Here is an 11,199-nt window from a genome sequence, read left to right on the forward strand (position 1 = left end):
TCACTGCTATTTGTTTAATGTGGCATTTGGTCCAATGGTAAAAGTCCCCCCGAGCACCCACAGGCACCCTCTGCATGCTTCGAAGAGTGAATCCTCAGTGCCTCCTGCCCAGCTGAGCCAGGGCATTTCGCCCTCCTAAGGCCCGGGTGAGGGGCTGGCAGAGGGGAGGGGCACGCCAGCCTCTGGGAGCTGCCCCTGCCCCAACTCCTGCTCCTCTGGCTTCCTGTCACCTCCTGACGTTTGGCTAGATTGCCAGTGTTGCCTAACTTCCCAGTGGCTTGTAACTTTGTAGACTATTTTTGAAAAATCCATAAAACTGGTTTCCCCTGGGGCCAGTACAGAAAGCAGGCCTCAGAGTGTTTCTTTAAAACCAGCGCCGTTTGGCGGATGTTCATGTCTCCATGTCGAGGGGCTTCCCTGGCGGCTCAGTTGGTAAAGAATCTGCCTGCAGAGACCTAGGTTCAATCCTTAGGTCAGGAAGACCCCTGCAGGAGGAAATGGCACCCCACTCCAGTATTCTTGCCTGGAGAATCCCATTGACGGAGGAGCCTGGTAGGCTGCAATCCATGGGGTCACAAAGAGATGGACACGACTGAGCGACTAACACTTTCACTTTTCCATGTTCAGCTTCTTAAAATGGCTTGAATTTGTTGCCTGTCCTTTACCTCAGAGTTCATCTTTTTTCCCCCCTTTTCTGCTTTTTTTTTTTTTCGGAGTTCATCTCTTTTTGAATGCTCCAGCCTGTGGTGGCCTTTGGTGATGTTGATGCTGGTCTGGGAGTTCACTCATGGTTCTCCATGAGCTACCATGGTTTAGTGTTCCCCTTGGGGGGAGACCAGGTGTCATGGATGCAAATTTAGGCATAAGTTCAGGACTCCTAATACTCGTCCTCTAATGGTTCAAGTGTTTAAGGAGAGTGTTTCCATGGGCATTCATCACTGTCCACGACTGCGGACCGAGCCCCGGGACTGAGTCTGGTTTTGTCAGCCCGCTGTCCGTGAGAAGGAGCTAAAATCCACCCTGAGACCGAGCCCACGTCTTACACTGTGAGCTGTGTGCAGCCTTGGAGTAGAGTAGACCTTGCTGAGAGCTCCTTACGCTGCTCTAGAGTCATTTCCACGGCAGCGTCTGTGCAGGGCCCGTGGGAGCCCGGGAGATCCGGGCGGTTGCTCTTTAACCGCGTCTCTCCTGCCCCACCCACCAGGCCTGCCACAGGAGCCGCCGTCCGGAGACGACAGTGACGCCGCCACCTTCAAGCCGACTCTCCCCGACCTGTCCCCCGATGAGCCTTCAGACGCGCTCGGCTTCCCGACGTTGGAGAAGGAGGAGGAGGAGGGGCTGGGTGAAGCTGGGGGCCCTCCAAGCCCCCCCGGGTCTCCCACCAGGTCCCCGCTGGCAGCCAGCCCCGAGCCAGCCCCAGCCCAGGCGGCTGAGGAGGCCACCTCCCCAGCGGCCGAGGACCCTGGCAGTGATGGGTCTCCAGGCAAGTCCCCATCCAAAAAGAAGAAGAAATTCCGCACCCCTTCCTTCCTGAAGAAGAGCAAGAAGAGGAGCGACTCCTGAAGGCCCTTCCTGCACACACCGGCGCCACCAGACTGTCCCCGATCGCGTCGCGTGTCCCGTCGTCTTGTGTAATGGAATGCAAAGGCCCGTCCCTTGTGTAGCTAGCGCTTCCCTCACGGTGTGACCAACCCCCACGTAGACCGGTGCTAACCTCGTGTGCGTGCAGCAGCCCGGCCCGTGGCCTCGGGTTCTGGGGGAGATGCGGTTTCTGCGTCCACCTCCGAGCCAGCCCTGCCCTGCAGGGAGCAGCACCTTGGCCTATCTGGTAGCTCCTCGAGGACACTGTCCCCCGGGGTGCCGAGTGAGGGTCCTGGCTGGACAGGGGCAGACCTGCCCGCTTTGGCCTTGACCACTCTTGCTCTCCTTCTCTCGTGAAGTAACCTGCACCCCATCTCTGCTAGGCTCCCCTTCACCCCAGGTCTCGGGTGACTGAGTCAGACCCATGGCTTCCTGCTGGCATTGCCTGCTTGGTGACCTCCTTTGTTCAGATGCACAGAGCCTCGGTCCTGTGAAAGCGCCCCCGACAGCCTAGGCCCCTGGGATGGCCTTGGAGAGGCACTCAGGGCTGAGCTGGCGCCCTATTAGCACGTGGCGCAGCCGGTGCGTGCTCTCCGGTCCCCTTGGCCAGAGCCAGACCTGGGACTGCCCTTCCCCCTGGGGCCTCCTGACCCGTCGTAGGGACGGCGCCTCCGGGGGGCGGTCCTGTGACCTCCTCGGTGGACCTGCAGCTCGCGCAGCAGGACGGGGTGCACCGGCAGCGCTCGGCTCCTGCCCTCTGTCCTGGGGAGGGCCTGGCACTGAGGCGCGTCGGCACCTGCGCTCAGCTTGGCCTGGTTAGAGGGCAGCTCGGGGCGGGAGTCAGCCCCAGAGGTCCACTGATGTCCTGCCGTCACCACAAGGCCCCCCCCGCCCTCCAGGGCCGCATCCCTGGAGCAGAGCTGGGGGCTGCTTGGCTGGAACTCGGGGTGGCCAGGGTCTCCTCGACAGTGGCCTGTCCCAGGAGCTCAGTGCCAGCCTGTCCCAACAGGCCCCCGGGGTGGGGGGGACCCGAGGCCGGCTGCATGGCGCTGACCTCCGCTTCGAGCTTCCTGGCAAGCTTCTCTCTGTGCCGTCTTGTCCTGGTGGTGGTCGAGCTCCCCACCCTCCCCCTGCACTCAGTTAACCACAGGCCCTCCTGCCCTTCTTTCCTCTCACCCCACATATGCAATGACATTAATTTCATTTTTGTAGTTTATTTTAACTCTTTGTATCTCAACATGAAGTTTAGTTGCATATACAGACACAGGCTTGGGAGGACAGGTCCTACGGCCTTTCATCATTGTAACATGTTTTACTCACAAATAAAATTCTTTACGCAGTTTCCTTGTCTCACCTTGGGAAGCAGTCTTGCATCTTAATTCCTTTTGTTTGCTCCTTTAAAGTAGGACTTCAGAAGTTTAACGTTCCAAAGATTCCAAAGTGAGCGTTTCTCTCTAGATCCAGCAGAGTTTGTCCCTTTGGACTGTGGGGGACACTCTGTCTGAGAAGCACCCTGCCCCAGGTGCCTGCCTGTTCTTCCCTAGAGGGCGGCGCTGGGGGCTTCAGGGCTGGGCCTGGGCGAGGGGAGGGGTGTCAGATGGTCTCCCCCAACACAGTGCAGGAGGGCAGCAGCCGGGCAGAGCCTGGCACCCTGTGGTCAGTGCAGCTGGAACAGCTGTCACTCCAGCTGCTGCCCCGGGCGCCTGGGGGCCTCCAGGGGGCGGGGGGACGGGGTGTGTCGAGGCCGAGCTGTGCGCTGCAGGAAGGCACTTGGTATGTAACAACTGCTTTATTTTGTCATTCTGAGGCCGGGCTGGGGCCCTGTGTCGCTGAGAACAGAAGACAACGGTAGAAACTGGAAGGTTTGAGAGTCTGATCCCGACAGGCAGGTCCATGCTGGAGTGTCTCACACCCTGGAGCTGCAAGCCCAGGGGGCGGGGGTGAGGGGGCTGGAGGGGGTCCGGCGGGCAGTGGGAAGCTGTCCTGGCCCAGGCCCCCCCTTCCCGCGCAGCCCCCCGCCCTCACACCACCGCAGGCGGGCAGCCCAGCTACTCGGCCTTGAGTGTCCGCGCCGTGGGGCTCAGGGTCCGCAGGACGGAGAAAGGGAGCAGGAAGAGCGCCGCGCACACGGTGTAGCAGATGCGGGCGCCGGCCAGCCAGTACGCTGTGGAGACAACGGCAGACGTGACGGCGCCCCTGGGTCCACCTGCCCCGTCCAGCTCGGCCAGCAACACCCCCAGCCCCGGTCTGGCTGAGCCTCCAGCACGCCCTGAAGGCCGTACCGCAGCCTCACCTGAGGCGGCCACCACGGGCCCCACGGCCCTGGCCAGGGCGCCCAGGCTCCGCAGTGTGCCCATGACCGTGCCCTTCTGCCGGGGCGAGCCTGTGGGCGAGAGGGGACAGCCGTCAGGGGCCCTCAGACCGCCTCCCAGGGGCTGGCCTCGTGCCAGGGCAGGGCCTCTCACCGTAGCCGGCAACCACGGAGGACAGGCAGGGGACCACGACGGCTGCGGCTGGGGGGACACCAGGGAGACGCCGGTCAGCCCGGAAGAGAGGCTGACGGGCGGCCCCGCCCTCGCCCCTCAGGCCCCGCCCTCACCCGACCCCACCCCGCCGGCTCCGCCCTCGCCCCTCAGGCCCCGCTCCCGCCCCGCCCTCACCCGACCCCACCCCGCCGGCTCCGCCCTCGCCCCTCAGGCCCCGCTCCCGCCCCACCCCGCCGGCCCCGCCCCCGCCCCTCAGGCTCCGCCCTCACCCCCCGCCGGCCCCGGCCCCGCCCTCGCCCTTCAGGCTCCGCCCTCACCCCGGTCCCGCCCCCGCCCCTCAGGCTCCGCCCTCATCCCGCCGGCCCCGCCCTCATCCCGCCGGCTCCGCCCCCGATCCTCAGGCTCCGCCCTCACCCCACCCCGTCGGCCCACTCACCCCAGGAGTAGAGGAGCAGCCCCAGGCCCAGCAGGGGCAGCCTGTGTCCCCAGCCGACAAGGAGGGAGGCGGGGACGAGCAGCAGGATGGCCTGTGGGAGGCACAGCCGGTCTCAAAGCCCCCGCTGCCTCTGCAGACCGCGGGCACCGCCTGCCCCCAGCCCCGGGGAACCCCGTACCCGCTTCACAGCCGCGATCTCCCTGCCAGGGCGGATCCGCCGGGCGTAGGCGCCCTGGATGGTGGCCATGGTGAGACCGATGAAGAAAAACATCTTCCCCTGTTCTACCCTGCGAGGGGTGAGCCGTCAGCACCCCTGCCCTGCTGGTGCTGCCCTCACACGGCCAGGCAGCCGGGGTGACCTCGGTTCCCGTCCTCGGGGCGCCGCGCCTCCCGCCCCAGGACCGTGAGCTGGGCCCGGGGGACTCGTGTGCCGGGGTGGGGATCCGCCGGGGTGCGGGGCATCCCACCTGCTGAACTGGAAGCGCTGGTGCACCAGGAAGCTGAGCGTGAACTCCAGGCCCGAGAACAGGAAGAGGTAGAGGAAGTAGACCAGGCCCAGGCCGCGCAGGCTGCCAAGCCCTAGGGGGTGGCGAGGAGGGGCTGTGGCCCTGACCCGCATGCAGCCCCAAGGCGGCCTGAGGGACCCCCAGCCTCACCCCCCAGGGCCCGCTCCTTACTGACTCCAGTGGGCGGGTCCGGGCCACGCGCCACCGCCGAGAAGCGGAGCAGGGCCAGCGGGCTGAGCAGGTCTGCAGCTGCTCGGAACCCCAGGGTGACGGAGGGCGCCTGCGGGGGGACGGCACGGAGGGCCTGCTAGGGGGCCTGAGGGTGGGCTTGACTGGCACCCGCTCAGCCCCTGCACCCTGCGGGGCCCCCAGCAAGGCCGGGGGGCCTGGGGACCAGGGAGGCCCAGGAGGCGCTGCGCTCTCAAGAGCATCTGGACACCAGGAGGGGGCAGCCCGGACTCCCCAGCACCTGAGGCCGGGACACGTGACGGGCATCCCCGCCTGTCCCAGCCGGGGCGCTGTCTGGCTCCCACCTTACCCGCTTCTCCGGGGGCAGCGTCTCTGGCAAGAAGCACCAGATGAACAGCAAGTCAGAGATGGCGAAGAGCAGGGCCAGCCAGGGCACCGTCTCCAAGGGCAGGAAGGCGCCCAGTGTGGGTCCCAGGGTGAAGCCCAGAGAGAAGGCCACCCCGATGACGGCCTGGGGAAAAGAGGGTGCCTGAGTGAGCAGGGAGACCCGAGCGAGCAGGGAGACCCGAGCCCCAGAGACCCCCACCCCTAAGCCCCAGGGCGTACTCACCATGCCCTTGCTGCGGGCGGACGGTGAGCCCAGGTCGGCGACGATGGCAGTGCAGAGGCTAACGTTCCCCTTGCTGATGCCGCCTATCACCCTGGAGGCCAGGAAGGCCGCAAAGCTCTTCGAGGCAGCCCACACGGCGTACGAGGTGGCCACACCTGCCTGCCCCAGGGCAGGGGCCAAGGGCAGGTGCCGTCACTTGAGGCCAGGAGGGGCCCACAGTGGGGCTGGCAGGCTGGAGCAGTACCCCTGGGACCCTGCCCTGTTCTGGAGCAGCCAAAGGCCACTTGTGTGCCCAGCGTCCCCTTGGCAGGAGCAGCTCTGCCACACCCTGGCTTAGCTCCAGAAGCCCCGCTCCCCTCAAACACCACCCCCAGGGAGCAGTGAGGGCCACTGAGGGGCCACAGAGGCCCACAGCTGCCTCCCAGATGGCTGCCTGGTGGGCACTCATACCAGGGACAGCAGCATCCCCGGGCGCCTCCCCAGGCAGTCAGATACGGCCCCCGTGAGCGGTGCCGAGAGGAACTGCAGGAGCGAGAAAGCGGAGCCGATCAGACCTGGAAGAGACAGAGCTCATGGTCACCACACGGCCCGGGGGGCCCCAAGGGGAAGTGGACACTCCACGGGGAGAGGGGGCGGACCATGCCCCGGAGCGAGAAGGTGAGAACCAGGGAGCGGGGAGGGCCACCAGCCCAGCTCGGGACTATACCTCCGAACAGGACGCTGTTGTACCTCTTCTCCGCTGGCATCCCGATGGCTGCTGCAAACCAGTCCACCCCGCGCTGCCAGGAGCCGTAGAGGGGGTCCTGGGGGACAAGAAAGCGTGGCGGGCTGGGGCGTCTCTGAGGGGCTGGGAGCCAGGAGCAGCCATGGCGGGGTGCAGGGGCAGCGGGGCTGGCGGGGAGGGGCTTACGTGGGCACGGCCGTGGCTCTCCAGCAGCCCAGGCAGCAGGGGCAGCAGCAGGGTGAAGGCCAGGAGGTCCAGCAAGAGGCCGAGGAAGACCACAGCGACCACGCGGGTTTCCGGTGCCGGCTGCTGGCGGATGGGCGGGCGCGGCGTGCAGCTCCCGCCGGTTCCGCAGCCCATGATGGGGGCGGCTCCGATCCGACCCGTCTGAGCGTGTGGCGGGTCTGCACGAGGGCGGGGTGCACGAAGGTACGTCCGGCTACCCGGCCCCGACGCCCACCCACCTCGGTAGGAAAACCCTCCCCCCGCGAAGTGCCCCCAACCCACTCACAGCCAGAGCGCCCCTGAAGGGTCTGCCTGCCCGGATACCCGCTGTCGCTCTGTGCGCCCTGCCCCCGACCCTGGGCAGCAGGAAACGCAGGCTGTGGGGGAGTTACGCAAAGAAACGGCCAGCCCGGGAGGCCGACCGAGAGGGGGCCGGGCGGGGCATCGTGGCTCCGGCACCTCTCGGCCCCCACCCCGCGGCCCCGGGCGGAGCGGTCGGGGAAACCCAGGCCCAGGCGGGAGCAAGGGGCAGCCTGGCGAGCCGGAGAACGACCCCCGCCCGCCCCGCCCCGCCCCGCCCCGCCCCGGCGGCGGCCTCGCGCAGCACAGACCAGGGGATGGATGGATGGGTGGACGGACGGAAGGACGGACGGACGGACGGACGGACGAGCAGAGGACCGCCGGGAGGGGCGGGCGTGCAGACCCCGCCCCGCCCCGCCCCGCCCACCCGGAAGCCGGCGTGGTTTCATCATCCGGAAGTGGGCGGACCCCCGCACCTCCTCTTCCGGCCACTGGGCCTGGCCTCCCCGGCTCTGTTCGGGGCCGGCGTCCTGGTGGGAACGGGTCCAATCGGGGACGCCTGACAGACGCAGCCCCTTTTGCCCCCAGATTCTGCGCCCAAGGGACGACTCGCCCGCTGAGGACCCCAGGGTTTTGGGCGCCCCATCCGGAGGGCAGGGTCCATCCTGACCGGACCCTCGTCGCGCCGTCCGCCCGGGCCAGACGCCTGCGCCCGAAATACAGCTGCAGATACGCGGAGTCGGCGCGGGCTCGCCCGCACTCGGGGCCGCAGCGGGGACGGTGGAGCGTGGAGGCGAGACTGTCCGGCGCCCCGCCTGCCCGGGGTCACCGGGAAGGGGCAGCTGCCCGCGTGATGCCTGCAGGCCTGGCCTGGGCTCCCCGGCAGCTGGAGGGCCTGCCTGCAGCTCCCGCTTCCCTTCCGTCTCTTGAAATGCAGGCATCTGTGGTCGAGCCGACCAGGACAGGCCACTCCCTCCTGTAGCTCGACACTAATGCACTCCTCTGTAGACGATTGAAGAAAGTAGGGAAAACCACTAGACCATTCAGGTACGACCTAAATCAAACCCCTTATGATTATACAGTGGAAGTGACAAATAGATTTAAGGGACTAGATCTGATAGAGTGCCTGATGAACTATGGACAGAGAGGTTCGTGACACTGTACAGGAGACAGGGATCAAGACCATCCCCATGGAAAAGAATTGCAAAAAAGCAAAATGGCTGTCTGAGGAGGACTTACAAATAGCTGGGAAAAGAAGAGAAGCAAAAAGCAAAGGAGAAAAGGAAAGATATTCCCATCTGAATGCAGAGTTCCAAATAGCAAGGAGAGATAAGAAAGCCTTCCTCAGCGATCAATGCAAAGAAATAGAGGAAAACAACAGAATGGGAAAGACTATAGAGATCTCTTCAAGAAAATTAGAGATACCAAGGGAACATTTCATACAAAGATGGGCTCGATAAAGGACAGAAATGGTATGGACCTAACAGAAGCAGAAGATATTAAGAAGAGGTGGCAAGAATACACAGAAGAACTGTACAGAAAAGATCTTCGCGACCCAGATAATCACAATGGTGTGATCACTCACCTAGAGCCAGACATCCTGGAGTGTGAAGTCAAGTGGGCCTTAGGAAGTATCACTACGAGCAAAGCTAGTGGAGGTGATGGAATTCCAGTTGAGCTATTTCAAATCCTCAAAGGTGATGCTGTGAAAGTGCTGCACTCGATATGCCAGCAAATCTGGAAAACTCAGCAGTGGCCACAGGACTGGAAAAGGTCAGTTTTCATTCCAATCCCAAAGAAAGGCAATGCCCAAGAATGCTCAAACTACTGCACAATTGCACTCATCTCACATGCTAGTAAAGTAATGCCCAAAATTCTCCAAGCCAGGCTTCAGCAATACGTGAACCGTGGACTTCCAGATGTTCAAGCTGGTTTTAGAAAAGGCAGAGGAACCAGAGATCAAACTGCCAACATCCGCTGGATCATCAAAAAAGCAAGAGAGTTCCAGAAAAACATCTATTTCTGCTTTATTGACTATGCCAAAGCCTTTGACTGTGTGGATCACAATGAACTGTGGAAAATTCTGAAAGAGATGGGAATACCAGACCATCTGACCTGTCTCTTGAGAAACCTGTATGCAAGTCAGGAAGCAAGTTAGAACTGGACATGGAACAACAGACTGGTTCCAAATAGGAAAGGGAGTACGTCAAGGCTGTATATTGTCACCCTGCTTATTTAACTTATATGCAGAGTACATCATGAGCCCAGAGGAGGCTGGGCTGGAAGAAACACAAGCTGGAGTCAAGATTGCCGGGAGAAATATCAATAACTTCAGATATGCAGATGACACCACCCTTATGGCAGAAAGCAAAGAAGAACTCAAGAGCCTCTTGATGAAAGTAAGAGGAGTGAAAAAGTTGGCTTAAAGCTCAACGTTCAGAAAACTAAGATCATGGCATCTGGTCCCATCACTTCATGGCAAACAGATGGGGAAACAGTGGAAACAGTGTCAGACTTTATTTTTTTGGGCTCCAATATCACTGCAGAGGGTGATTGCAGCCATGAAATTAAAAGACGCTTACTCCTTGGAAGGAAGGTTATGGCCAACCTAGATAGCATATTTAAAAGCAGAGACATTACTTTGCCAACAAAGGTCCGTCTAGTCAAGGCTATGGTTTTTCCAGTGGTCATGTATGGATGTGAGAGTTGGACAGTGAAGAAAGCTGAGCGCCGAAGAATTGATGCTTTTGAACTGTGGTGTTGGAGAAGACTCTTGAGAGCCCCTGGGACTGCAAGGAGATCCAACCAGTCCATCCTAAAGGAGATCAGTCCTGGGTGTTCATCGGAAGAACTGATGTTGAAGCTGAAACTCCAATACTTTGGCCACCTCATGCGAAGAGTTGACTCATTGGAAAAGACCCTGATGCTGGGAAGGATTGGGGACAGGAGGAGAAGTGGACGACAGAGGATGACATGGTTGGATGGCATCACTGACTCAATGGACATGGGTTTGGGTGGACTCTGGGAGTTGGTGATGGACAGAGCAGCCTGGCGTGCTGTGATTCATGGGATTGCAAAGAGTCAGACACGACTGAGCGACTGAACCGTAGACGACATGAACTTCAAATAAACCTCACGGCAGTGCCTTTGCCCGGCATACAGCTGTTCCCCTTGAGTACCAGCCCACTCTACCCAAGGAGCACGCGTGGCCACTCGGGCGTGACAGCGGAGGTGAGATGGTTGGGGGAGTGGCCGAGCATTCCGCTCTCAGAGCAGCCCTTTCTGCACCTGGTCAGGTGGTCACAGCTGCTGTCACCACCACCTTCTTCCCCACCCTCTAGAGACCCCCCTGGCCCGGAGTAGGCAGGGCTGAGCCAGGCATTCCGCTTGGTACTAACCTTTCCCAGAACAAGGCCTGCAGCAGGTGCAGAAGCCCGGGCTGGGCCCAGGTGGGACGTCAGGTGACACAGGACCGGAGCTGGGGCCGTCCCCCCTCCCAACGGAACTCGGCAGCGACACCTCGGGGCCCAGCACCGCATGAAGTAGCAATGGCTGCAGTGCAAGCTCACACGAGGTGGGACCTTTAGGCTGTGCAGCAGGCCAGGCTACACAGAGAGGAGAGGCCAGCCCCGTCTGTGGCCCCGACACCCACCAGGGCCTGAGATCTGTGGAGTCACCCACCTGGCAGACACCTATGGGAGCAACCCTAGGGGGCGGCGGAGGAGGCGGGCTTATTCCTGAGGCCCTCACCGGTCCCTTCCGCCTGCTCCCAGGGGGCACTGTGGCCCCAACACCGCCTGTCGCTCCCCAAATCACTCTTCATTCCCACCAGCCTCCGCTGGGGAACTCTGAATTGGTCACCCTCTTTCTCATCTTCCACACGCCCAGTCTGGCCAATCCTCAAATCTCTCGTGGTCACTTCTGTGGCTCATGACCTCAGGGATGGGCTCTGTGATGTGAGTTCTAGGGCCACCTGGGGAGCCAGGACCCTGGGGGACTGGGGTGGGCAGGGAGGCAGCATTCTGTGCAAGGCTGCCCAAGGGCCACAAGGGTGGGCAGGCGGCCCCTGCGTCCTTACAGAGCCTCCCAGGTCCACGCAGCCCAACCCCTTCTGCGTTCCCTGGTGGTCGGCCACCCAAGGC

The 11,199-nt window shown here is 62.3% G+C and overlaps 2 protein-coding genes across 15 annotated transcripts in view; one reads left to right on the top strand and one right to left on the bottom strand.

The window, feature by feature from the left end:
• The window catches only part of ADD1 (adducin 1), an 88,416-nt gene extending 85,491 nt beyond the window's left edge, over nt 1-2,925 (top strand). For 8 of the 9 annotated variants that reach the window (XM_081579921.1, XM_081579937.1, XM_081579931.1 and 5 more), the window contains one exon: nt 1,205-2,925. In XM_081579921.1, the coding sequence (XP_081436047.1) occupies nt 1,205-1,563 (359 nt within the window). In that variant the 3' untranslated portion in view covers nt 1,564-2,925. The remainder of the gene's footprint in view (nt 1-1,204) is intronic. The other variant, XM_081579997.1, reaches the window with a different exon arrangement.
• SLC75A1 (solute carrier family 75 member 1) lies at nt 2,785-11,164 on the bottom strand. Of its 6 annotated transcripts, none has more exons than XM_081580211.1 (13): nt 7,369-11,164; nt 6,719-6,936; nt 6,538-6,611; nt 6,259-6,362; nt 5,809-5,967; nt 5,548-5,709; nt 5,181-5,289; nt 4,971-5,082; nt 4,682-4,790; nt 4,504-4,594; nt 4,047-4,094; nt 3,875-3,964; nt 2,785-3,745 (listed from the first exon to the last, which is right to left on the bottom strand). In XM_081580211.1, the coding sequence occupies exons 1-13, from the start codon at nt 7,996-7,998 to the stop codon at nt 3,630-3,632; spliced, it is 2,022 nt and encodes a 673-aa protein (XP_081436337.1). In that variant the 5' UTR covers nt 7,999-11,164; the 3' UTR covers nt 2,785-3,629. The 6 variants fall into 6 exon arrangements, with proteins under 6 accessions (XP_081436337.1, XP_081436355.1, XP_081436326.1 ...); XM_081580229.1 differs by having other exon boundaries at nt 6,515-6,611; nt 7,369-7,473; XM_081580200.1 differs by having other exon boundaries at nt 6,515-6,611; nt 7,365-7,473.
• Nucleotides 11,165-11,199: the final 35 nt, after the last annotated feature.

Source organism: Giraffa tippelskirchi, chromosome 1, assembly GCF_054371585.1.
Source record: "Giraffa tippelskirchi isolate mGirTip1 chromosome 1, T2T-mGirTip1v1.2.pri, whole genome shotgun sequence".
NCBI classification, from domain to species: Eukaryota; Metazoa; Chordata; class Mammalia; order Artiodactyla; family Giraffidae; genus Giraffa; species Giraffa tippelskirchi.